The sequence below is a fragment of the Diadema antillarum genome, unplaced genomic scaffold, assembly GCF_040938485.1.
Source record: "Diadema antillarum isolate AM-2024a unplaced genomic scaffold, OU_Dant_1.0 seq00000188_RagTag, whole genome shotgun sequence".
In the NCBI taxonomy this organism is placed as follows: Eukaryota; Metazoa; Echinodermata; class Echinoidea; order Diadematoida; family Diadematidae; genus Diadema; species Diadema antillarum.
This window is the reverse complement of record NW_027271252.1, coordinates 175,000-202,809: the sequence shown is the minus strand read 5'-3', so window position 1 is coordinate 202,809 and position 27,810 is coordinate 175,000. Positions and strand designations below refer to the sequence as shown.

Genomic DNA, 27,810 nt, shown 5'->3' with positions numbered 1-27,810 from the left:
GGTACCTCAAAAGTTTCCCTGAGTTTCCTTGTCTTAGTTTGTGTTTCAGGTTAAAGTACCTTTCATATAACTAACACTGTGAGACTTACTCGCGCCAAAGTGCTCTCATGTCTTAGTAATCATGCAATAATGGTTTCGTACAATACGTGTATATTGATTGTCGTGGTACCGCGTCCAGTCAAACTAACGGCTCGTTCGAATTTTTCAGAGCCCGCTCTGCTCTGGTACGAAACCGTTATTGCATGATTACTAAGACATGAGAGCATTTTGGGGCGAGTAAGTCTAACAGTGTTATTTATATGAAAGGTACTTTAACCTGAAACACAAACTAAGACAAGGAAACTCAGGGAAACTTTTGAGGTACCAAAACTTTATATTATCTTTAATCGTTGTACGTGGGTCATATCAGATCTCAATAGCTCCTAGATTTTACTCAATTTTACATCCTGATCAATTATCAGCATCAAGAAAATGCATGCATGTCAACTACACTCTTGTCATTTCAATTTAATAATAAAATATCTTGCCTTGTCCCTTCCCTTTATAACATGTCAAGTGAAACACGAATGGAAGATTATACACTCCCGTAACCCTCTTTTCCACCTTATTTTCAGACAATTTGTTGAAAGAGATCAGTAACAACACAAGATTTTATTACCAGTGACTGCTTAACCCGTCTATGGGAAATGCGTGTTGTAGCAAAATCAAACTGTCCTCAACGGGTTAATACCTGGTCTGAATTCCTCTCGGGCCTCGTTGATTTTGATCTCAGTGTCGGCAGCAACCACCAGTTTCTCCGTCACCTCCTCAGCCGTCACCTTGGTGGAGGCTAGCACTGAGATGAGGGAGGCATCCTCCACCAGAGAGCCCTATATAGGGACACGCAAACATTCATTTCGCTGTCGACAAAACCTTGTGTCTCCAAAATATTGATTGATTACGGAAAGCAAAAAAAACAACAACAATAACAACAACATGACAGCCAAGGCATCATAGTTGTAACAAATTAGATTGCCTTTCTTTTGATATGCCATGGTAGCTTCATTTTTTTTTTTTTGGGGGGGGGGGGAGGAGGGGGTAGGGTAAGATAGCTAAGATTTGGACAGGACATCTCTTGACTGATTTTTCTGAAAAATGAATCCATAAAAGTGATTTTCACCAAAATTTGAGAAACAAGGTCTTGTCACCCTAGCGATGATTTGCCACTTGGGATGCACATGGAGGTAAAGTGGATGACATGTGGACTACAGCCAGCCTACCCCCCCCCCCCCCTTTTTTTTTTCTCTTCTTTTTGTGGCACACTGACATGACAGAGGCTTTTGGGTAGAGTGCATTTTTAGGTGAAAAAGGTGTGGAAAGTTCAGGACTAAACTTCTGCAATTTGCATTAAAGCAACTTGTTTGAAGTTGAAACTTTAAAAAGCAATTCCATCAGCTAATGATGCGATACACTTCTACTGTGTAATTTGTATGAAAGAAAAATCTTGAAAAAAAAAATATACGAACAAGTCAGAGTCTGGAATATCCCAACCTTGCACTCTAACAACATTTGGGAGACAGCAATCGCTTGGGTTAAAGATACAAGTCTCCTTTCAAGGATATGCAGTCTTTTTTTTCTTCGTTTTTTTGTCTCTTTTTCAGCTAGTGATGCAAAGGCAGTGACCACAACAAGAAAAATCCAATCTACTGGACAAATTACCCGAGTACTAGTCAGTGTGAATCATTACATGCATGACAAACTTTACAGGACAAAAATACCAAGGTACTAGTCAATTTGAATCATAACAAGAATGGCCCAATTTACTGGACAACAGGTGATACCTGAGTCCGTCTGCATTCAAATAATGAAATCTTTGAAGTCTTCCGTGGTGGTAGAACGTTGGGTGGTAGAAGGCTTCACGGTGCACCACGTATTCTTTCTGGAGTATGTGAGTGGCCCTGAAAAGGGCCTGCCCAATCCTGACGTTTCGACAAGCATGTTCTCGCCGTTCTCAAGGGAAAATGTCAAATTCAAATAATGATCCAATCACCTGGACAACATTACCTGAGTGCTGGTCAGTCTGAATAGGAGGTTGTCTTCCAGCTCCTTCATCTTGCGTTTGTTGGCTGTCACGTCCTCCATGAGGGCAGTTCTCTCTGCCTCCAACTCCTGAAGCACAGAAAAAAAAATATCAACAAGTAGGAGCAATTATCACGCAGTTTTTCATACTTTCTTACTTATTCATTTGTTTTTTTCTTACTTATTCATTCTGACCGTACTGGACAAATTCTTTGGTTGTATTGAATACATACAAAATCAGTCCTGTTAAAAAGCTCTGAAAGGTTAGGTATATTAATATTTGAAATACCCGATTTCATGAGCTCAACTTAATTCTATCTTTTTTACATCAATGTTTCCATGTTGCCATTTCATCTCCAGCAAAATGAACAAAAAAAAAAAAAGAAAGAAGTGAACGTATGTGCAATGTATACTGAAACATTCATAACGACTACCAGCAGACACGCTAACATTTGATATCATAACTGTTGACTGACATGCTTCCAAATATCACGCTGCATCTGATTTGTGAAATAATTTTCTGGCATAGTAGGTCAATACTGCTGTAAAATAATGGTGGCCTGGCGAGACCAACACTTTTCAATGCCCTTGTCAACCGTTAATTCTACTGAATAGCACCGCGAGTTCTAATTTCACTATCTTTCGGTCCCCTTTGTCCAGCTCTGATTTCAACTGGCTTGACCGTCACCTGTTTCTCGGTCAAGATGACCCGGCCCAAGAGTTGGTCCTCCAGCCCCTTCATGGTGACAGTGAAGTCAATGATGGATGCCTTGGCTGAGACCTGCAAGAACAACGAGAGATGACAAGTGCCAATTTGAGTTTCATGCAACCATTGACAAAGACCTTTGTAAGTACTGTACTTCTTAACCCATTGAGGACGGGCTGATTTGGCAACAACATGAATTTTCCATTGACCCTTGCCCGAGTACACTCGGGACTTGTTCTCAACAGGTTAAAGGTCCTGTTTACCTTTGGGAGCAGCGATATAAAGAATGTTCAAGATATTACATTTGATGCATATTTGTAGGTCTGTTGTACCACAAAACATTCCTAATATATATTTTTGCAATAAAGCCCAAAACATAAGAAGATATCAGTATTTTTCTCAATAAACCATAACTGTAGACGGTTCAGTCTGGAAACATTTCTATTATAACTAGTGTTCACACTCTGTGTATTGAACAATACTTGACATCGGTTATATGGATTCAAATTTCTACAGTGGTTGTTTCTATTCCTAACTAACATTTTAGAACTATTTTAAAGCACTAATGCTGGGTTTTTGTTTCATCTGCAAATAGTAAATTATGCCTTTAATATAAAATCACTCAGTAATAATTTAAAAGTAATTCTACCCAGGCTAAAATCATACTCACTCATCATCTCTTGGGTGACACTTTGTGTAAGACCTTGTACTTTAAAACCATGAATATTCAGGAGAGGGAAAAATTTGTTTCCATTTAGACGCATTAGACATGCCTCCCTGCAGAGTTGTCTTACCTCAGGTGTGTATGTAGGGTTGGCGAGTTTGGTGGTCATGTAGAGAGTGAAGCCGCTCATCACGTCACATTCCTTGTCACCAACCTTTACCTGTGAGACAAAGAAAAACAAAACAAGCAATAAAAGTTGTGAATCACACACAGTTGTCAGTGTAGCCTGAATGGAACATCAACATCACCATTAGACAATGCGATCCTCTTTGAGCCATCATACAAATGTCTTTCACACTCTATGGTGTCAAGCTTAACTTGCTTGGTCCTTGCATACTTCCACTACTCCACTCTTTCAATCTTTATCATGAGATGGGTTGACTTGAAATACAGCAAGTTTATGATTCTATGGACAGGTTGTTTCATCTGCAATGTCCCTCTTCATTTGACTGTAAAAATAGGTGCCTAGAATGCCAATGTCCAAATAATCACACGACTCCCTGCAATAGTGGTGCCTTTTATGCCATGATTATATCTATAACTAAAACTTTTCTTACATTTCAAAACTTTCCTACTTACATACTGTACTTATTGATACCATCTTATAATGGTAGCCACCAGGGGCCCGTTTCATAAAGCTTGTAATCAGTGACAACTGCCACATTTCTATGACAAATTTGCTCTCAGCCAATCAGATGCAAGGATTTCAGTAACTTGTCACATCTATGACAACTTGTCACTGATGACAAGTTTTATGAAACGGGCCCCTGGTTCTTCCCAGGTGGCTAGCAATGATCAGCAAGTAGTATCAACAAGGCACACTGTGCCTTACAAGAAGCAATATCAAAACTGATAAGCCATGCATTTGGTTTGGTTGTTTGCCCCCTATTCCCCACCTTGTAGGTGCTGCCAGACTTGATGAAGTTCTTCTCCAGGACGTTGTCAAGGGCGGGGTCGAGCTCCTCCCCGATGTCCTCGATGTAGAGGGGCCTACCCAGGGACAGGGTGTCTTCCAGGTGGGTGCGGAAGTACTTGTGGTTCAGGGAGGTCACCTGGAGGGGGATGGCGGCAGGATGATGAGAGCAAGAAAGTGACATCATCCAAAGAGCAATGCAGTGGCTGCAGAGTTAATGTATTCCTTTATTCATCTATCATCATTTCTGTACTTTATTTGCCTATTGGCATGCTTGCTGGAGAGCTGTCCTTGTTGACTGGCCCATAATGATGTACTGAAACTAATTGCCAATGGAGGGATTATTTACAATATGTATTAAACCCCTGTCAATCCCTGTTTGGCTGAGGCACATTGCTTTCATGCCCAAGTTGGCTTGCTACCCCGTTGAGGACGAGTCCCAAGTATACTCGGACAGGGGTCTATGAGATATGCGTGCTGTAGCAAAATCAGTCCATCCTCAACGGGTTAAGGTACATTGTACCTAGGACAAGTTTGGATGGATTAATAATTGCTGATATAACAGCTCGTCAATCATAAGGTCGACTCGAGATGCAAACCATTTGTTTGAAATCAAGTTGTTTACAACTTTGCCTCTATTCAATTTACAGACTTCACTTTGCTCAATTGGTCCACCTTCTTTCATGAAGAAAGTCATTCGTTTGAACCACCCCTATTATCCACATAAAAAGCATATTATCGCCGGGGTGACAAGACCTCATATCTACAAAATGTCAAATGTTCAGGAGCGCAGAAAAAAAAAATAAGTAAAGAAAACACAACAAAAACATGGCAGCCAAAGCATTATATTAAATGGGATATCCTTTCCTTTGACATGCCACGGTGGCTTCATTTTGGGGGTAAGACAGCTAGGATTTGGACAGGACATCACTTAACCCGTTGAGGACGAGTCCCGAGTATACTCAGGCAAGAGTCTATGGAAAATGCGTGTTGTAGCAAAATCAAACCGTCCTCAGTGGGTTAACAGATGATGTGACCATTAGTTCCAAAAAAGTCATTTTCACAAAAATTTGAGATACAGTCACACCTGCCTCTAGGCAGCCATCCAAGGGAGACAAAAAAAAAATGGCCATTATAGACAGGTGGCCGCTGTAGACAGGGTTGTTAACGTAGTTTATATCTTAGGGGGAATTGTGTTTAGTGGTCGTATACTGTGGTCGCTACAGACAGGTTTGACCGTATGAGGTCTTGTCACCCAGCGACGATATCTACAGTAGATTTGAATGTAGCAGTGTAACAAAGGGTTCTGAAGTGGAGACGTCTGGGGCCAGTACTCACCTGGAGGCCACTATCACCCTCTCTATTCTTAATCCAGGTTTTGCCCTGACCCTGGGGGTCAATCAGCAGTGGGTAGCGGGTTGCTTTGGTGACGATGATGCCGTTCTGGATGGAGAGCTCATCGTTAGGCAGTCCCTGAAGGTTCCACTCTCCAATCTTCATCATCAGCAAGGAAGAAGGAAAACTGCATCTTTGATTTATCCCTTAGCGATACCATCATCACAACAAAGCACATAGTGATAGCATCTATCACAACTTACCACACAGTGACAGCATTCATCATAACTATAACCACTTTGTGACAGCAATTTTTATCACAACTGACCACCTATTGATAACATTCACCACATATCAGAGCAAATCACCTCATATACCAAGCTCTATAGCATGATGAAATGTGACATTCTATGCACATCAAATACTAGAGTCACTGTGCATACACCCAAGAGTTTCCATAATCGCCTATGCATGCTGGTAGAGATAGCTATCAATGAAAGCTTATATGGTCTGTATTATGTAGTATATTTGCCACTATTTCCAGCCATCTATTGCTGTTTCTTTGTAGACTTACCATATTGTATAGCTCATTAATGTACAATGTAGCATGGTACATTGCATGTGTAGACAAAGACACGGACAGACAACTAAAGAAGCACAATGCCTCTGACACCCTCAAGTAGAAGAGGTACAAACGAATGCAAGAAATTCAGAATGAGAGAAACAAAGAATGCATGCAGTGAGGAAGTAAGAAAGAAAGCAAGAAAGAATGAACGCAAGGCAGAGAAGGACTGAAAAGCAATAACTGCTGTTTGTTCCGATTCAGCTGTCGTGCGAGTCGGACGGCCCACCAGGGTCGAGAGAAAATGGAAGGAGATGAGTGGCATGAGACTGACCGTTGCAGCGTCCACCAGCATGTTGGTGATGTTGAGATTCATGGAGAAGGGGATGCGCCTCTTGGAGAGCTCCCTTTGCCACTCCTCCGACATCATAATGCGGAAGACTTGGTTGAAGGGACCAGAGTAGGACAGGAAGCCTGTTGCCAGCAGGACGTCCCCCACAAGTCTGAGGACGAGGAGTAGACATCGCTTTGACATCAAGTTTGATTGGCTGATTGCATATTGTATATGCTGTATATTTGTGAGGGTTTTTTTTTATGTGTTCGTAAATTTTGGGAGTTGGGTGCTTTCGAAAACTTAACAACCTACAGAAATATTAACGCTGATCTCGACTTTGCATGCAGTGTGTTTCTCCTTTCATTACTGTACTCCACAAATTGCCAATCTAACCACTCAAGAAATTGCCAGGAAGTCCCAATTTACAAAAAAATTAAAAATATATGGTGTATGTGATACCTCCCAACCCTGAAACACCAGAATGAGGAAAACTGGGACAAAATAAGGCAAACATAGGACTTTTCACCCATCTATGGACCAAATGTTTCCATTTATTTGTATCAACAAGCCATGTAAAGGTAAAAATTTTCCTGTGAAATTTCTCCAGTAAATCTGGGCACTGTAATGGATTACTACATGCCTTTCAGTGAAGTTTTGCACTGTATGCATGACTTCATGTCATGGACATATGATGGAAATAAAAGGATTCAATTTCTTTACAATTTATGTATTTCTATGCTTTCATTTTATAAAACTAATCATGCACATTCAAAATTCTTGAAGAGCTGGAATTGGATAAATTCTTTGACTTTGCAAACAGTCTAGAACCTGCTTGATGGCTGTGCAATTTAGGCTCAAGATAATTTGTGTATCTAGTCATCACCAATCCACCCAAAACTGTGTTAACAAATGAATAAACAAACAGCAGCAAAATATAACCTCCTTGGTGGAGGTGTAATTACCCTGTACATAAAAGCATGTAAATTAAATCTGTTCGACTGGACTAACTTGTAAAAATCACAGATGTGCTTAACCAACCTGTTTATCTGGGCCTTGAATTCTTTACTCTGCTGGGTCCAACGCACTTTCTCACCACCGAGCCCATTAATAAGGGCTGAGGCTGCCACCATCTTGTTTCTGCAGGATTCTGCATCATCGAGGAGATCCTAGCAACAGACGTAAATACACAGGTATGACTTCTTCTTGATCATGGTAAAGCTTTAACAGTGGGAAAAACTTCACTACAACACTAACATTCTGATCTACTACGGGGGAGGGGAAAAAAATAGGTAAAAAAGAAAGAAAGTAACCAGATTTTGAGAGCCTTAATAGCCGGCGAACACTTAGGTTCATGATGCACGGCTGTAGTCACCATCGCCACGACAGACTTAGCTGTATGCAGGGCGCTCGTACTAGTGGTGCCACCCACGACAGGCTTAGCTGTATGCTGTGGGGGAGCGGAAAGCGGAATTTCCATCCCGCGATATCTCGTGAATAAAAATCCTCTTCCGAAGCAAAGTCAGCTCTAACTGAGCTATAAATAATAACAATCCACAATATGATAAGATATTGCGACGATGCACAGTAAAAAGGACGAATAAAACTTGATTTAGACTGCGATGAGGGAACTTAGTCCCTCGTGCAAAACGTGCGAAGAAGCGATATGACTGCGCGCGCGTTGAGCGGGCTCACTGTGAGTTCTTGCGTAAACTCACGAAATAAAATACATAATGTGACCCGCAACAACAAAAGGGTCCTAAAGTCGCTGACGGGTGAGCGGAGAAAATCGAGTTTGAAGTAATATCATCAAAATCCGTCAAAACGTTCGGATTTCTGTTTTTGACATAATTTTGTAGTCTAATGTACATTCTATCATCTGCCGAAATTTCGAAGCTAAATGATTAAAGGAAAGGCAAGAAAATAGCATTTTTCTGGGCCATGATTTTCCGACTTTCTACGGAACAGAAACGTGTCCGAAGATTTGGATTTAGAGCCGCAGCTAGACTCCGCCCCTAGCAACGAGGGAGTGATCTCATTGATCAGTGCGTGGCATCCTGGTTACTGATTGGTCATGCGTAGACCGCAGCTGGCGCGAAGCTTGAATGAACATCGCGGAGGTTGCTAGGAGCATACCTTCTATTGTCGAACGGTGAAAACTGTCTTGCTTTCCCTTAATCATGATAGCGTCGGAAGGAAAACTTTGAAGGCGGTTTTCTCGAAACGCTGATTTCTTAAATCACTCGACATGCGCTAATAAAACCATCGATATCTCCACAACCGAGCACTTTCATAAGTCATGTTATATATGACATTAAAGTGAAAGAGTAAGGAATAATGTCATGTCATTTTCAGAAAATTGTCCTCTCCCGACATTCAGATCCTTTTGTTGCAGCGGGTCACATATAGTCACAGTGATCTAAATTCTGATCACAGTAAACACATTTTTTTTTCTTGTTTCTTTTTCTGGAAGGTTTTAACACATTTAGCATGCAAGCAATTCAATACCATGCGTTGTATATGCTGTAAAACTTGATGTGACAACACTCTCTGAAATCTGTAGGCCTACCACTGAAGGACTAGGACTAACCTGTTTCTCCTTCATGGCTGCCTCAAACTTGGCCTGCACCTCATCCAGCTCTCGCTGCTTCTCGTCCAGCTGTGCCTGGGCCTTGGCCAGCTCATTGGCTGCCACGTTCAGCTTGGCCTCCTGGATGGCCAGGTTGGCCTGCAGGGCCGGGACAAGGGGGGTTAATTTTGCTTAAGTGAGGGTTCCCGAGACAAGTCTTACAAAGGGGTCCTCTCCACCCAAAAAAATATGCCCTCTCTCGCTCTCTCTCTCTCTTACCCACTCCCTGTCTAACGGCAGCACCCTCCTAATTGGCTTGGGGGGGGGGGGGGGGGGGGGCGACCTCCTCCATTTTTAGGAAGTGCATGTATAAGCCACTCCCCCTACAAAAACTTGATTCCTGTAAAGGTTAAGATCAAGTTTGGTCAAAATCCAAATGCCTTTTTACAAGAAGGAGACGAAAATGTCAAAAATTATGACAATTACCCAATCACCAAATTACCCTATACACATGTAGGTCCCTTGGGTGAGGGGATGGGGAAACCACCACCATTTCTACAAACTGTGATTCCCTACCCCCACTGATGATTCTGGCCCAGTCTGATCAAAATCTAAGGCCAAGTTCTTGAAAAGAAGACAAGATACGTACACAAGATACACAAATAACAGCAGGTGACAGCTACTGTAAAAGTGGAAATTTTCACGGTGTTAAAATTTTCGCGTATTTCGCGCAACCAGAAACTAGCGCGAAAATAAAAGCACGCGAATATTTTTGCTTGCCATATGTTCCTGGGCGTGATATCCTGATTCCGCGGAATTAAAAACACACGAAACTCTTCTTACCCGGCCAAGCGCGAAAAATTAGTCGCGCGAAAATATCCACTTTTACAGTAATGCACAACCCAACACGAATCTCACTAGCTCACTCAACCATTCAGCCTGATGAGTTCACAGATCATATCACAATTCGAAATACACGTATCAATCAAGAGAAGTTATAAGTGAAAGGAAACTAAAGAGTCAACTCCAGTACTATTCCGAATATGATGTCTATGCAAGGTGAATGACCGTTATGGGATTGGTCTTAACATGTTGAGGACGGTTTGATTTTGCTACAACACACATTTCCCATAGATGCTTGCTCGAGTGTACTCGGGACTCGTCCTCAAGGGGTTAATAGGTCTCTTGAAAGGCATACATGTAGTTTTAAATTGCCTTGTCAACCAGCAATAGCGATGCTAAACTTGTAAACATCATTACTGTATTAGAGGGCTGAAAATGCATTTGGGGGGGGGGGGGGGGGGGGAGGGAAACGGTATTCCTAATACCTTTCCTGCAGTCGACATGTGCAGTAATGCAAGTTGGGAAAAACAATACCTTGCATGACACCAGCAGTATTTTGAGAAAAAAAAAAGACAATCTTACAAAATACTGCCAACAAACGGTAACAGTTGGCATCACAGCAACAAGGCTAACCTTGATCATAACCGTCTTTCTCCCTTTACCTTGAGTGGAAGAACCTCCTTGTTGATGCCGTAGAAGGTCGCCATGGCACAGGTCCAGGAGAGGAGGCCTGCCACATCGCCGCAGACCTTCTTGGCATTCTCAAAGGTATAGTCCTCCATGTCGAGGTAAGGCTGAAGGAGCTCCACCGTCTCTCCCGTAATGGTATCCTTGGGGAAGTTCTGGAGGGACTGCAGGAAACCTGACCCACTCATCAGCTAAGGACAGAATCCAAAAAAAAGGAAAATATTGAAGTATGGTGAGACCTTAGTCCTTTGAACCTTGGACGTCTAATACCTACTTTAGTGACTGGCAACATGGGCGGGGGTACTGTAAAACGACAAATGCTTGTGTGCATTTTAATTTCGCGAATTTTGCAAGAGCCAAGATTCGTGAAATTAAAGTGCACACGTTTGTTCTTGTCTACACTATATGCACTGAATGTTCGAGGCGAACTCGCGAAATATTCATGCCGCGGAATAGGCCGTCGGCTCCAATTCGCGATGATTTCATGCCGCGAAAATATCATGTATTACAGTACATGCCTGTATCAGATCGGAGTTTGCATGCATTTTGGATTTCTTTGTTGGAGATCCCTTTCAGTGTAAATGTTCAATATCTTGGTCTGGTAGGATGTGCACTGATCCTCCACTCAGAGCACCCTATGTTCAAATTCTGAGTCAGAATGGCATGTGAGGCCTCAAGCAGAACATTGTGTGTACTATACTACTCTCAGGCACATGGACCTGGTGGTTTGGTCAAATGCATACACGGGCACACGGTGCAAGTTTCCTATAGAGACCTACCATTTTGTATGTCATCAACTCTTCTCTAGTGCTTATGCTATGACCCATTTCCCCGAGTCCGAAGAAGTCCGATCCACTGTAGTCAGTGGTCCAATCACATTTCGGCTCATGATTCGGCTGAGGGGGATGACAGCTTTAGCAAACTTCTTTTGTGACGTCATACTAAGAAGCACATAAGCACGCACCCTGGCATTATTACAGACTGCGTGATGCGCAGAGAAGACAACGGAGGCAACATTACCTAGCAACACCTACGCGCTTTATGCACTTGTCAATGTAATGACGCACCCCACTACCCCCGGACATGGGTGCGTCATGGTCATTTTTTGACTGACAACACAGGGTTTTTGACGTACACCACAGTCACTTTTTTGACGGACAAAACGCTGCAAGTGACAAACACCACAATCACTTTTTTGACGGACAACACGTTGAAAGTGACGCACACCTCGGTCACTTTTTTGACGGACATCCTCGGTACATTTGACGCACCCCCGGAAATACTGAAACGATTTTTGTATACGTTTTATTCAAGCAATTTCATTTTCTTTTGGTTCGTGAACATAATTTGTAAAAGTTTCGGCAAGTTTCCCTTACCCTGGCCCTGTAAGCATCGTACCGTCATTCACCGTACATCACGCTGCTGCATGCTACGATACTAAGTATTCCGTACATTATAGTGTGTATTCTGTGCTTGCAATCCATACATGACAATCACATGTGTGCAGATGCGCTGTGTGTGCGCGGCCATTGCTAGTCCGGTGGATGCATACTGCAGCGCAGGTACACACCACGCCACGGCATTCCCGCGAGTACACACAGCCCAGTCGTCGCTGTACGTAGAGATTCGCACTACGTAGGCTACTAACAGCGTCGCGCGTCTCGTCGGGCTAATCCCGCGAGCAGAAAATGGCATGCGGCAGGCAGTTTCGTCTGCTGCCGCTTCTTTTACTGTCAAAAATTCGCCTTTGTCACCACAGAACATTATTTAGAAAATGTGAGGAGAAAGGGTGGCTTTTAAATTATTTGCTTGCCAGATTCTGGCAAGCATTTTCCCCTCTTATTCCAAAACGCTTCCCGACTTTGATTATCACTTGCCGCGGGAAAACGCTCACTGTAATTTCACTCGCGGTACGTGTATACGGTACTGGTAGCGTTTTCCATAGTAAGTGACGCACCCCTCGGTTCAGAATAATGCGTGTTATTTTCCATAGCCAAGTGACGTACCATGACGCACCCCTCGGTCAAAAATGTGACCGACAATGATGGGATTTTGACGCACCCCTCGGTCAAAAATTTGACGAACAAAGCTGGTAAAATGACGAACACCTGGGTCACAAATTTGACGGACCAAACGAGGAAATGACGCACCCATGTCCGGGGGTAGTGGGGTGAGTCATTACATTGACAAGTGCATTACTCTTGACAGCTCAACTTCGGCAATCTTCGGCAATCAATGCTAACGGTGATGGGCAGTATCATCAACAGCGCCCCCACACCCACCGGGTCTATGCACCTTTAAGGTGCATAGATAAGTATCTTGAGAAAAGTGGAGTGTAATAGTCACTAATTCAGCTTGTGTGCACCAGAAAATGGTTTTGAGTTGATATCACCCCCTCACCCCAAACACACACACACATGCTACAGTGATGAGGTTGATAATGTAAGATAGCTATGTATTGGATGCAATTGAATGTGAGCCAAACAAGTTATCACTTCAATTCAATATCACTCTCTGTGTCAGGGATGTGAAAGTACTTCCAGAAAAAAGTCTGACAACATCTGAAACTTATGAAAAAAAGTCTTGAAGTGCATTAAACTGTGAACATTTCAATGAATTTGAAGGGTAAAAATAAAGTCCCAAAAAGTGGATTTTGGGCAGATTAAAACGTCTGAAATGTGTTTAAACTCTAACATTCCTGATGTGCACAAGGCTGGTTAAGAGGATAAAAATGGAAGGATTAACTGCACCCATACCTTCAGCGACTCCGCCCATGAAGGCTTGGGGCTGACTCGCTCGGGGTCGGGAAAGGCCGGGTCGAGGCGCTTCTGGAAGAGCAGCAGCACGCTGTCCATGATGCGCATGATGAGGTGGGGCGGCTTGGCCAGCTTGCGCACCGTGGAGATGTGGGCGGGCTTGATGGTGTTGAGGGCAGCCTCCGCCTGCTCAAGGGCCGGCTTGGCCGCTTTCAGCTTGCTCTCGGCGATGGCCTTGTCGGCCTCGATCTCATTAACGATGGCCTGGGCCTTGTCCTTGACCACCTGCACCGAGGCCTTCACCTTCTCGGCCGCCTGGGCGGAGATGGTCACTTCTGCCAACACCTTGGGGGATAGAGGCAACAATTGGTGGACTCTGAAAATTCATCTGTTTCTTTTGCAACCCTATACATTAAGTTCCTTTTATAAACTGGAATATTGTGGAAGGGTTGGTAATTCAGGATATTTTTCAGAATTATAACAATGAAACTTGTTGATGATTGAGGGGAAAACAATATGATGGGTTTCCAGTGAATTCATTTGGACCCAAAGAAAAATTGAACTTTTTGCTCTGTAGCAAAGGAGAGCATATTCTATGGTGACGTGGGGCTATTTTGCTTTTATCTATTTATTTATTCTTTAAAAACTCTTGGGTATACTCCATAGGATTTTATGCACAATGTTACGAGATATTACTCTTCAATCATGCAAACTTACGTGAAGTTTGCAAAAGAGATATAAAACCTTTAAAGCATTTACAAAGTTATGACCATTACCAGTTGAGAACCAGGAGGGCACTTAATGGATGGATAGACATAGGGCTTACAAGAGAGAGAGAAATAGCATTCCAGGACTTTGCCCTAACCTTGTCAGCCTTCTTGGAAGCTATCTCCAGCTCCTTCTCCTTGACCACTAGCTGCTTGGACAGCTCAGCCACCGACTCGCTGGCCTCGATCAGCTTGTCCAGCCCAGTGTTCATGCGCTGCGCCAGCTCTGAGATCTCGGAGTACTTCTCCAGGTAGATGCTCTTGTAGCCGTCCAGGAAAGACAGGTAGGACTTGGGCGTCACGTGAGTCTGACGACGATATCTGTTTTTGGCATTTTTGGTTTTTTGTTTGGGGGGGGGGGTATTTTTTGGATGAATGAGAGGCATGGTAGATGAAATGTTGGTGATAGCAATTCATGACTAATCCATCACTTACTACTGCTGTATCCCAAAGGACTCAACAAGTGGAATAGCCAGTAAATATGTACTTATCTATAGAACTCAGTTCTGAATGTTTTCCTAAGGTAATGACGTGTTCTGAATTGCGATAAATAGCGCTTAATTGTGATAACGTGCATAAGCTGCCATAAACATCCTTTCACAAATAAAAAATGTAAACAAAAAAATTGTATGATGCAGAAGGCATTTCATTCATTCATTCATATTGAGTGAACGAGCAGTACTTAAGGTAGCAATCATGAGATACAGGACAAAACAACCTGACAGCAAGATACTGAGAGCAAGGACCATTCCTGCTCAGTGAAGATGATGTCGGTATTTGTCACCTTGGAGAAAATATATATACTGCATTCATGTTGCAGAAGGCAATACTTTGCCACACTAAGTAATATCATAAATATCAATATACACGCACAGTTTGTGAAAAAAATAAAACCACTGTGGAATAAATGGTGCATACAGTGGTCATCTTTATGCGGTCTATCTGCAATGGACCTATACGCACAATAGCATAAAGAGGTTACAAAATACGGATCTTTACTGAGCTACCACACAAGCCAAGTGATGGATGGATACGAACCTCTCAAAGTACTCAGTGCAGGTAGTGGCCACTCCGTCGTGCACCTCCCCCATGGTCTGCACCACCTGGAGCTTGGTCTCGGTGGGGCAGACGATCTCAAACTGGGAGAGGAAGTGGTTAGATACCGCGATGAGGGCATCCTTGGGCCAGCGCGTGAACCAGTCCATGGTGCAGCCAGAGATCAGGCCCGGGAACTTCAGGGAACGGTTCCGGAACTTCTCCCCAACCTGTGCAAAAAAGTGAGAGAAAGAGAGATGGAGAGAAGGAAATATATCATATTTTGGGTATATCTGAAAAGGAAAAAGAAAGTCAAATGTAACAATGCAGCAATATTAGTAGAATACAATAGTGAAGTTTGAGGAAAATTGGACAGTTCAATGGAAAGTAATGAATTTTAAAAGTTTCAGAGTCACCATTGCTGGATGAAAAGACTACAACAATTTGTGACGTGAAGGGCCATATGAAGAAAATATAACAAGCACTACACAAAATCTTTCTTTTTCAATTTGAAAAGAAGATATCTCAACTTGCTACTGATATATTTCAAGGGTAACATTATTTGCCCCGCTTTCTGAAAAATGTATGTCAAGTACTCTTGCATAATGCTGAAAAAAAAGAATATGTTGAAATCTCTTTCTATTTTGTTTATAATGTTATCCCGTTGTAAATGCATGACAAAAATAGTAAAGAACAAACAATAGCTGACGGAACAAGCACAAGCTGAAATCACTGATACTTTTTAAAATCAGATGATTAAAAAAAAGATGATATGAAATGCAATAGGTATATCACAAAAGCTTTTAAAATATGGTGTATACATGTATATAACAGGGCTGCAAACTAACTCATTTTTTCTACTTGTCCGACCTTTCAGTCAGACCAGTTGGTACCCAGTTTTTCCATTTTTTATTGGTCCAATTCTAAAGAAATTACTGGCCCGACAGTGATTTCTACTGGTCAGGGACCGTCGATCGCGAACCAGTGCCTGTGTGCAGGTGTGTATATACAATAAAAGCCATGGCAAGATTCCAGCGATTTACATTGAATTCACAAACTTACGGGGGAGAAGCAGAGGACGATGTGGAGGTTCTTGCAGGCCCGGGAGATGAAGTAGTCGTAGAGGTTGTCGTTGGTCGGCGGGCGACGGGGAAACTCCTTCTTCATGACAGAGATCAGCTCCTGGGTGATCTCATCCAGCTCATCACGGGCAAAGAGGTTGGACACCTGAGGAGGGAGGGGGGCAAATAATGTCACCACTCATAAAGGCAGGTGGGTACAAGTCAGGGTATTACAGGATTCAATGGTAATAAAAAGAGAGTTCAAGTTCAAGTTCAACTTTATGTCGTTACCGATTTATATGCTTGGAACCAATGCCTAAAGCTACATTTGACATTGTGTGCAATGTAGTTTACGGCTAAAGTTCACATCAAATCTACCTTCTCAGATCATGTGTCCTAAAGTTGACATCATCGATTTGAAAGCTGTAAACTGATAAACGTGCAATCGAGATTCTATACTCACAATCATACACACGGTACTGTATGTCCCCAAAAAAATTACAATCGCATTTTCGCATTGATAACACCCAATATGATTAAACTGTCCAAATGCTACTTCAGGATCTTAATATACAACATGTTAGCTGTATTTTGCAGAAAACCCCATTCAATTTGGTTTAGCAGTCACAGAGAAATGTGGATTGTTGTAAAGCATGTCATGAGTCTGATTCTTCCAAGTTTAGCGCTTGGATGCTCTTGTGTGTGAAAACAATAGACAGAACTTGGAGGGTAGAGATTTCTGACAAGCTCTACAAAATTCCTTATTTCTCTTTGACTACTGAAGCAAATCGAATGGGGTTTTCTGTAAGATGTGGGCAATGAGTTATAGTTTCATACCCTGAAATTGTATTTGGATTGATTCACTATTTCTAAAGTTATCATTGCGGAGGGTCCCGTTGTAATTTTTTTGGGGACATGCGGTATAGTGATGATGATAAAACAAATGGATGTATAAGCTTTGGAAACCAGAAAAAACAAGGAAAAGTAGAAATTACGCGGTGCGTAACATATGTCCCCGCCGGAAGTAGCATTTAGTGGCAAAATGTACAATATACGTAAAAAAATCAAGGTCAAAGGTCAAAGAAGTCAAAGGTCAAAATTCTGTGTAGAAGTTTTGAAGCCCTCACCTAGTGCCATCACATAAAGCAAATGGAATCGAAATCGGGTTAAAAATGGCAAAGGAGTAGCATTTTGTAGCCAATGTACAATATAGGTCAAAGGTCAAAGAAGTCAAAGGTCAAAATTCTGTGTAGAGGTGTTGAAGCCCTCACCTAGTGCCATCACATAAAGCAAACGGAATCGAAATTGGGTTAGAAATGGCGAAGGAGTCGCATTTTGTAGCAAAATGTACAATATAGGTCAAAAAATCAAGGTCAAAGGTCAAAGAAGTCAAAGGTCAAAATTCTGTGTAGAAGTTTTGAAGCCCTCACCTAGTGCCATCACATAAAGCAAACGGAATCGAAATCGGGTTAGAAATGGCGAAGGAGTAGCATTTTGTAGCCGAATGTACAATACAGGTCAAAAATCAAGGTCAAAGGTCAAAGAAGTCAAAGGTCAAAATTCTGTGTAGAAGTTTTGAAGCCCTCACCTAGTGCCATCACATAAAGCAAACGGAATCAAAATCGGGTTAGAAATGGCGAAGGAGTAGCATTTTGTAGCAAAATGTACAATATAGGTCAAAGGTCAAAGGTCAAAGGTCATGACTGAAATTCTGTGTAGAAGTTTCAAAGCTCCCATGTAGTGCTATCATATAAAGCAAACAGAATCAAAATTGGCTCATAAATGACAGAGAAGTAGCAAATTGAAGATTTTGATCACACACGGACGCACACACGGACGGACACACGGACACACGGACGGACGGACGGACGGACACACGGACACACACACGTACGGAGCCCGTTTCATAGTCCCCTGCTCGAACTCGTTCGGCGGGGACAATAAGGAGCACAAGAAGCATAGAACCAAGAACATGAACACAAGAATGTGAATGAAATGTATGTTTGGTATCGAACATTTTATCTACGAGTAAGCTTTTATACTTACCCATCCATTTACCATTTGCCATGGGGTTGATTCTGACTGGCATCAGAAAAGCAAATGTTAAATGGATAGGTAAGTAATGCGAGATGAAGTAGATGTCAAAGAGCAGTAAACCAGTGATGCCTGTACCTCTCCCGATGAGAGCACATTGTTAAGGTACTCCAAGAATGCCTCGTCCTTGATCTCATTGTCAGTGAAGATGAATGTGATGCCCTGGCCCTCGGCACCAGCCACACGGTAGAGGTACTTGAGGTCATCCATCAGGTTGCCTGCGTTATATGACCTGCATTGACCAAATATCGCAACAGACTTCTCTCAAAATTTAGCCACTGGGTATTACAATGTGATGTCCATAACCAATACAGAATTTTCTGCCATACGTGTATATCTAGCAGTTCTAATCTTTCAGGCTCTAGTCCCTTTCGACTCCATTTCGAGTCCAATTTTTCACGAGTTGGGACTTCTTGACAATTTCAAGAGTAGTTAAATTTACGATTGTGGAGTACAGTACTGAACAGTGAAACGTATTGTGTGCACGTCACATTCACATTGAGATCACAGTTATTTTTTTTTTGTGCATGTGTTGCTACATCAGCAATAACACCCGACTCAAAAAAATCATGAACACAAAATCCTCACGAAATATATGGCGCATACAGTACATCATGAATCAGGAAATCTTTCAGGAAGACCATGATGCACTTCATCAAGAAGCCACATTTTGCCATTAATTTACTATGGTGATAACTAATTACACAGGCTGCAATTCAAAAAATGAAAGATTCTGTTTTCCTGTAGACCTAACACAGCTGTCTATCTTGTCTCCTATAAAAAGTATATCACCTATGTATAGCATTTTCCAATTTGAAGCACACATTCACAAAATAATTCTATCCCACTGGTTCTTTCATTGTGTGTCTGGTGTCTTAAAGGACAAGTTCACCTTCATAAACATAAGGATTGAGAGAATGTAGCAATATTAGTAGAACACATCATTGAAAGTTTGAGGAAAATCAGACAATCCGTTGAAAAGTTATGAATTTTTGAAGTTTTTCTGCAGTAACCGCTGGATGAGAAGACTACTGCAGTGTATGAAAAACTTAGATGTCACATGCGTACAACAATATAAGGAAAATATAAAGAGAATTTCGCAAAATGCCATCTTTTGAAAAAAGTACACATTCCCCTGACTCGTTACCGACAAATGTTATGGGTAATATTATTCCCCCTGCCTTAGAAAAGAGGCAAGTCAAGAGCTCTTTTATTATGCGAAAAAAGTGAAAATATGTTGAATTTTCTTTTACATTTTCTTTATACTGTTGTACGCATATGACTCGCAAGCTGTAGTAGTCTCCTCATCCAGCGGTTCCAACACAAAAATTTTAAAAATTCATAACTTTTGCATCGATTGTCCAATTTTCCTCAAACTTTCACTGATATGTTCTACTAATATTGTTGCATTCTCTCAATCCTTATGTTTATGAAGGTGAACTTGTCCTTTAAAGAAAGGCTTATCACCAAAGTCCTTTCTAGAGGAAAAATGTGAATATGTGACCCGCTACAACAAAAGGATCCTAAAGTCGCTGACGGGTGAGCCGAAAAAATCGAGTTTGAAGTCAGATCATCAAAATCCGTCAAAACTTTCAGATTTCTGTTTTTGACACAATTTTGTAGTCTAATGTATCTTCCATCATCTGCCGAAATTTCGAAGCTAAATGATCAAAGGAAAGGTAAGAAAATAACATTTTTCTGGGCCATGATTTTCCGACATTCAACGGAACAGAAACATGTCCGAAGATTTGGATTTAGCGCCACAGCTAGACTCCGCCCCTAGCAACGAGGGAGTGATCTCATTGGTCAGTGCATGGCATCCTGGTCACTGATTGGTCGTGCGTAGACCGCTGGCGCTAAGCTTGAATGAACATTGCTGAGGTTGCTAGGAGCGTACCTTCTATTGTCAGATGGTGAAAACTCTTGCTTACCGTTGATCATGATATACTGTAAACGTCAATATTTTCGCGCGATTAATTTTTCGCGCTGAGCGGCTCGAAAACGTATTCGCGGGTTCTTAAATTCGTGCTCCGCAGCAGGTTACTTTACTGTAGTACACATTCACTGCTTTCATCCAAAGCCTCTGCTACATAGCTTGCTATGCCAGCGTACGACAAGCGACGTAGCGAGCGGCTCGACTGCGAGTACAAGCACTCAAATACGTAGTACAGCTGTGACTCTAGTACCGTAGTCACGGGGGACTGTAGCATCGATGCGTGCGGTGCACACATGCATGCTACAGTACACAGCAATCTAGGGTATCGTCTCTTCGCACAGTACTAGTAGCGTAAACATGCCTGTACATTGTACTACATAGCAGGATCATCGATGAAGCGCACACAATTCATCCCGTTCAAAATGTGCGTAGAAAATTGTGAAGATATATTCGCGCGTTTTTGAATTCGCGCTAGCCGAGCGTAGCGCGAAATCCGCGAAAATTAATGTACCGCGAAAATTTCCACGTTTACAGTAGCGTCGGAAGGGAAACTTTGAGGGTAGTTTTCTCGAAACGCTGATTTCTTAAACCACTTGACATGCGCTAATAAAATCATTGATATCTCTGCAACCGAGTAGTTTTATGAGTCATGTTATAAATAACATTAAAGTGGAAGAGTAAGGAAATAATGTCATGTCATTTTCAGAAAATTGTCCTCCCCCGACTTTCGGATCCTTTTGTTGTAGCGGGTCACATATGAAGTGTTTAGGGATAAGCTCAAACATTCCCTAGCAACTCGATTGCACGTAAAGAACACTTTTGAGCTCCAGGAACAATTTTGTTATTACATTAGGTCATTCTCACAGATCAAGACTAAATATCTTGTGATCCTTTTCACTTACGGGTACAACAACAAGTAATATCATGCCCCTTCCAAACAACCCCCACACTTTGGTCAATCACCCATGCACTTCCAGGGAGCATAAACAGCGTGTGCACGGAGATTCAGGAATATGAAGAAGTGCAGAGTTTCTTGAACCCACATTATCACATGAGCACCATAAATTCTCAAATTCAGCTTAGGTAAAGTAGCGAAGTAGCAAACGTTCCAATATAACACAAACATATTACACAAGAAACCTTAAACTAAATCTGAAAAACTTACCCTTATCACTCTGCACAGCCAGCGGCAACCATGTCAGCAAAATCTCTGGCCAGAACATGGGAACTCACTGAACAAAGCAACTAAACATGCAAAACAGGAAAAACAAATGCGCTGAGGCAAACAAGAGAACTGCTGATTAGTGAATGTCATAGAAAACGAAAGCAAAGGCAAACACTGAACACCGCAAGTACCAAACAGCTTGGTGCAGATCAAAAGAGATTTCAATGGAAATTGTGTGAATTTCTAGAAATGCAGCATAAGGCATGTAGGTGCTAGTCATCTTCAGTAGATATGAAATCAGCTAAATCTAATTTAACCTTTTTAGATATTAAAGGCATTATTTACTATTTGCAGATGTAACAAAAACCCAGCTTCAGTACTTCAAAATAGATTTGAAAGATGAGTTATGGATAGAAACAATGCAAAAATGTTAGTCAGTATAATAAAAGTTAAAAGTTAAGTATTGTTAAATATACAAAAAAAAAGAACAACAGTTATGACAAAATTATGTCTAGACTTAACTGTCTACACTTATGGTGTACTCATAAAAAAATGGTGATATCTCCTTATATTTTAGGCTTTGTTGTAAAATTTTTACATGGTAGATTGTAGGATGTTTTGTGATACACCTGACCTACACATATGCATCAAATGTGATAACTCAAACATTTTTTAAATCACTGCTCCCAAAGGTAAACAGTACCTTTAAGTATCAAATAGGTAAGTGTAGATTAACAGAAATTTCAATGGATTTTTTTTTTTTTCATTCCTAGAAATATGGCATAAGGCATACATTACGTGCAGTCATCTTCAGGAGATGCGAAATTAACCAAATCTACTTGTTGGTTATTATAATGTCAGTGTATGAATTATCCTACGTAAAGTCAATTTTCATTCATTCTGTGCAACAAGGAATTTGGTTTGAGAGAAGGGCACTAACTAAATGTTATTCAGGTGTAAATGCGCTGCACTTTATAGTATTTCAAATTGATTAACATACATCATGTTTTTCTTGTTGAAGACAAGTCCTGAGAATACTTGGGCAAGTGTCTATGGGAAATATTGTGTTATAGCAAAATCAGCCCATCCTCAGCACGTTAACAAGAAAGGATGTCTGAACATATACAATGTACATGTATACATTCAGATATAAACTTATATGTAGGTACACATACAATGTATGCGTACGTGTACATATAGACAGTACCTGTATATGAATGTCTATATCATCAAACTGTAAGTTAGGATTATAGCAACAACTGTGTAACATGTTAGTTTCAACACTAACCGTACTTGTCAGTCAAACTTTTTGAAAGAACTTGTTACTCTTCAGCCATACTTCTTTTTGATATAAAAAAAAAAAAAAAATGAAACAGAACAGCTTACTTTCCTCAAGCACTATCAATATTCTTCCAGTGTATACTCAAACAATATAATGTATTAGACAACGAACAAACACATCTCTTGGATTCAGAGCCCTACCGGCAGAAATCCTCAAGGGGCTTACCTAGTGAGGGTGATCTGAAAGATCTTGTAGCCAGCAATGAAGGTAGCCAAACGAGTCAAACTCTGCTTCCCGGACCCACCGACCCCGACCAAGAGGGCACTGCCACGGTCGGTGCGAATAATGCGTGAAATCTGCAGCAGGAAGACAAACCACTCCTTGTATCAACAGTTTGCCGACTGTTGTCTGCATATCTACAAAAGTCTGATCTCAGATGACTTTAACCAGGTTTATTAGAACTGGCAAGGCATATTCCAGTCATCCACAGATAGTGAAACCACAGCTGAGTGAAACTGCAGCTGTAATGTGCCTTGGTGTGTTCTAAATATTGCATCCATAGTCTAGAACATGAAGACTATAAATTTACAACCAGTAGCTTTAAACCTTTACATGCCCGGGCAATTAGCTGTAACTTGCCATGCTTTCTAACTGGCTTGCAGTGAAATTCCTCTTATGATTGATAAGCTTGCCATATATTTTTTACATGTGTCTCCGTCCTTCAAGAGGGAGATGGTGACACAACAGAGACTAAACCATTGAAGATGAGTTCCGAGAATACTCAGGCAAATGTCTATGGGAAATGCGTGTAAAGCAAAATCAGCCTGTCCTCAATAGGTGAAGAGGATCTCGTATCTTCACTTACTGGCAATGATTTTAATCCAGACATCTGCGCAAACAAGCTAACAAAGCACAGATAGGGTCGAGCTCTTTAAATTTTTCACTAGGCGAACTGAGTAATCTTGTCATCAGCTTCTATCAGTCAACTTTGATTGTCCACGGGTAGATGTTTGCCAATTTTAGCCAGAACTTTGAGTGATGTAAGATTAGTAGTTAACATTGATCAATTGATACAAAGACTCTTCAGTGTTATTACTGGACATAAAGAGGGCTAGAAAGTATCTTATAGTCCTTGTGTTGTCAGTATAAGGGTCACGTCAAATGTCACAATTTAAACATAATTCCTAAAGATATATCAGAAAAGTTTGAAGCATGGGACCTTTTGAGGTATACTATAGTACTCCCACCTAATGAAAATCATTCTGAGTCTAAAGGGAACTGAGCTTTTCATCCCTGCGGAATCTTCATCCGAGTAAAATTGGAAAACATAAAAGGTATGAAGCATACAACATTCATATGGACTACAGACATATAACAACGTACCATGTGACAGCTGGGAGGTTAGTTTTTTGTTTTGTTTTGTTTTTTTCTGTACTTTATGTTACTGTGGGTTTTTTTTTTCTTGAATGATTTTGGAAAACGATGGTTGATTTCATCATCACATCTGGGGGATGCTACATAAAGAATTACAATTGATCTCAAGCTCATCTTGTTGAGCCTAACTCAGCAAATTGAGCGTCAAATCAATTTTGATTCCAAGTATGTCTCACACAGATATTTATGCTTGATTTAAAGCAAAAATTTGACAGCAGATTGAGCGTAACTTTTTTGAATCCCATCAATTGTAAGATCTATGTTATAATCAATCTTTGTGAGGCAGGCCCCTGGCGTCCTACCTTGACCAAGTGAGTCATGGCGTCCTTAAAGAAGACTAAATCCATGTGGGCGCCACGCACAGTCTCATTGTACTGCAGCATGTACAGCTGTAGCTTCTCTGAGAGGAAATCCAGGGTGGGAACCTGGGAAGAGGAGGGTGTGGATTTTTTACATGGAGCTCTGAACATTTGGATAATGCATTGACAGCAAAGAAGCAACAGAATATGTACCAGGGAAAAGGAAAGAAGGTATACAAGGATATAGGAAATACGAGTATCATTAACTCTCTATGTGCCACGTTTGCATGCCCGACTCAGTCAACGTCATGCCAAGTTCGCATAATCTGCTCAAACCCACAAACCCGCCAAAACCGATCGATGAAATCGCCAAATTCACAAAGTACAATGAAAGTGTTTCTCACGATTCCATTCCTGTCGTATGTAGCTGGCATTTTATGTGATGATTGACTATCTCAAGCGGTATTACCTACTGGATTTGCTAGTGAATTCTAAGTTTCTATCACTGTTTTGTGTGCAAAAGTCATGCCTCTACAATAATGTAGCTACTGGTCATTATTTTGAAAGGAAAACAATCATAGACTTTTAACACAATTAACATCAAAGCAAAGCTTGGCATTTTCTCTACAGCTCTTCTCATTACATGCCCAGGGTAACAAAAATACATATTAGTTATATAGATTTGGAAGAAGAAAAACCCAGAATGTTTGCCCTTGCTGCTCATTCTCACAAGTTCGTAAATTTTGGGCGCCTCCAGGTTGGCATCATCTGCCTCCTCTCCCGTGGGCTCTGGGGGGTCTCTCAGGAAGTCCACAAAGTAGGGCTCCTTGGCCAGCTTGGATAGGTAGGCCTGTCCCAAGCTCTCATTGAGCACTCTGGAGCAGGCGCTCTCAAACCACTCCTTGTCCGTATCCGTCGTGAACCTGTCGGCATCAGTAATAGGGAAAGAAGGAGAGAAAGAAGACTCACTGTGTGAGAATTTCTTCAGGATGGTTTCGATCACTAGCTTCGAATGGATCTGTTTTATCTACTGTACATTAATGACAATATTGTTTTTCGATCTTTGGCATCCAGGCAGATCAGGATTCAGTTTGACACTATTTTGGCCTCCTAATACTCTTTTTCTCAACCCTGGAGTCCAAAGAGGCTTTTTTGTTTTGTTTTGTTTGGTTTTGTTTTGTTTTGTTTTGTTTTGTTTTAAGTGAAGTGAACATGGCACAGTTACCTTTCTTTCTTCTTTCTGTAAGTTTTGTTGTTTATTATAAATATTAGCAAAAATATTGAGCATCTATATTCTCATGGCTAATTTTGTCTTATGTACATGTACAGTGTATATGAAACGCATTCAACCTTATGATCTGACTTGTACTTACAAGCATTGCTTTTTGTTGGTTCCATTATATTTCACACTTTTATTCGTAATGCCACTAAGCTTTGGTTCCGTTGTTTACTCACAGATGGCCTTGTTTTGTCGATTTACCCTGATATCATTGCATTTAGTTTTGTAGCACTGCATATTTGTGACCCGCTACAACAAAAGGATATTAAAGTCGCTGACGGCCGAGCCGAGAAAATGGAGTTTGAAGTCACATCATCAAAATTGGTCAAAAGAATCGGATTTCTGTTTTTGACATAATTTTGTAGTCTAATGTTTTGTCTATCATCTGCCGAAATTTTGAAGCGAAATGATTAAAGGAAAGGCAAGAAATCAGCGTTTTTCTGGGCCATGATTTTCTGACTTTCAACGTAACAGAAACGTGTCCAAAGATTTGGATTTAGCGCCGCAGCTAGACTCCACCTCTAGCAACGAGGGAGAGCCCTTATTGGTCAGTGCAAGGCATCTTAATTACTGATTGGTCGTGTGTAGACCGCTGGCGCTAAGCTTGCATGAACATTGCGGAGGTCACTAGGAGCATGCCTTCTATTGTCAAGCAATGAAAACTGTCTCGCCTCCCCTTAATCATGATAGCGTCGGAAGGAAAACTTTGAAGGCGTTTTTCCTCGAAACTCTGATTTCCTTGACCATTTGACACGCGCTAATAAAATCATCGATATCTCCGCAACCGAGTACTTTTATGAGTTGTGTTATATATGAAATTAGAGTAGAAGAGTAAGGGAATAATGTCATGCCATTTTCAGAAAATTGACCTCCCCTGACTTTCGGATCCTTTTGTTGTAGCGGGTCACATATATATGTTTTGAATTGTAATCTGATGATTTTGATGTTTTTTTGTCCAGTGATATACAATTGTACATGTACAGGATTTTGTTGTGAAATACAAGCTGTACACCTCCAGCGAGTACCACCAGCACCCCGCCCAAGGTAGAAGCCATGGGCGTGGCTCAGCCCACTCAGGTACCCGCCCCTTCCCCAAGGGTAGGGGTGACTTTAAGGGCTTTGCCCGAGCCCTTGGAATCCCAGGGGAGGTGGGCTGCGGACTGCGGGCCTATGCCCCTGCCTGGTGGGACATAACGAATGATGGCTATATCCTCTCTGTAGTTCAAGCAGGCTACAGAGGGGACCTTCCTGTACAGAATGCCTCTCCACTGCCCCTCACGCTGCAAACCCCTACCAGAGGGGAATTCGCACTTGCTCTGCCCTAAACATCGTTCCTGCATGCAATCGCGCGCGCCCCTCTGCACACGCCGGTGCCATGGCCAACTTGGGCGCCTAGGCCGACAAGTTGGGGGTCTCAGCAGAAGACCAAGCCTTGCTGTCTTGATCATACCTGTCAGCAATGACTCGGGTGCACTCGTGTTTCCAGAGTGCCAAGACAGTGGCCTCGTCCTCGCACTCCTCACGGCACACATGCAGCATGCCCTCCCAGATGCGAGAAAGGTCACGCAGGTTGAAGATGTAGTGGAACTTGGCTGGGGTCGGCAGCATCTTCACCTACAAATGTTTCAAAAGTTCCAAAATATTTGAATGCTATCGTATATCATGATTTTAGGAGAAAAACCAAAGTAAAACAAAACAAAACATGGTTTATGAGATTTGTCACTTCTATGATCAGACAGTGGTAAATTGCCATTTCAATTTGAATAGTACATGTATGTGGTTATATGGTCTATGCATTTGTGCAAGTACACATTTTGATATATGTAAGGTATATGTTCATGTAGATAGGTTTGCAAACACTGACTGAATATAGTAACATTTACATACCTTACTATAAAATTTAAGATTCTAGGCTTCTGATTGGTCAAAGGTAAAGCCATGTAAACCACAAGGTGACTGCCAGGCAGTATAACT

At 41.5% G+C, this 27,810-nt stretch overlaps 1 protein-coding gene across 1 annotated transcript in view; it reads right to left on the bottom strand.

The window, feature by feature from the left end:
* LOC139728638 (dynein axonemal heavy chain 8-like) overlaps positions 1–27,810 on the bottom strand; it is a 130,319-nt gene that overhangs the window by 18,256 nt on the left and 84,253 nt on the right. Inside the window, exons 54-72 of the mRNA XM_071639576.1 lie at positions 27,287–27,450; positions 25,288–25,480; positions 24,561–24,683; positions 23,050–23,180; positions 18,520–18,673; positions 16,349–16,513; positions 15,290–15,516; positions 14,350–14,572; positions 13,485–13,829; positions 10,704–10,919; positions 9,220–9,357; positions 7,671–7,798; positions 6,633–6,801; positions 5,740–5,895; positions 4,385–4,540; positions 3,559–3,648; positions 2,747–2,839; positions 2,044–2,148; positions 731–869 (exon numbers count right to left, since the gene is read on the bottom strand). Coding sequence (XP_071495677.1) covers positions 731–869; positions 2,044–2,148; positions 2,747–2,839; positions 3,559–3,648; positions 4,385–4,540; positions 5,740–5,895; positions 6,633–6,801; positions 7,671–7,798; positions 9,220–9,357; positions 10,704–10,919; positions 13,485–13,829; positions 14,350–14,572; positions 15,290–15,516; positions 16,349–16,513; positions 18,520–18,673; positions 23,050–23,180; positions 24,561–24,683; positions 25,288–25,480; positions 27,287–27,450 — 3,115 coding nt within the window. The remainder of the gene's footprint in view (positions 1–730; positions 870–2,043; positions 2,149–2,746; positions 2,840–3,558; positions 3,649–4,384; positions 4,541–5,739; positions 5,896–6,632; positions 6,802–7,670; positions 7,799–9,219; positions 9,358–10,703; positions 10,920–13,484; positions 13,830–14,349; positions 14,573–15,289; positions 15,517–16,348; positions 16,514–18,519; positions 18,674–23,049; positions 23,181–24,560; positions 24,684–25,287; positions 25,481–27,286; positions 27,451–27,810) is intronic.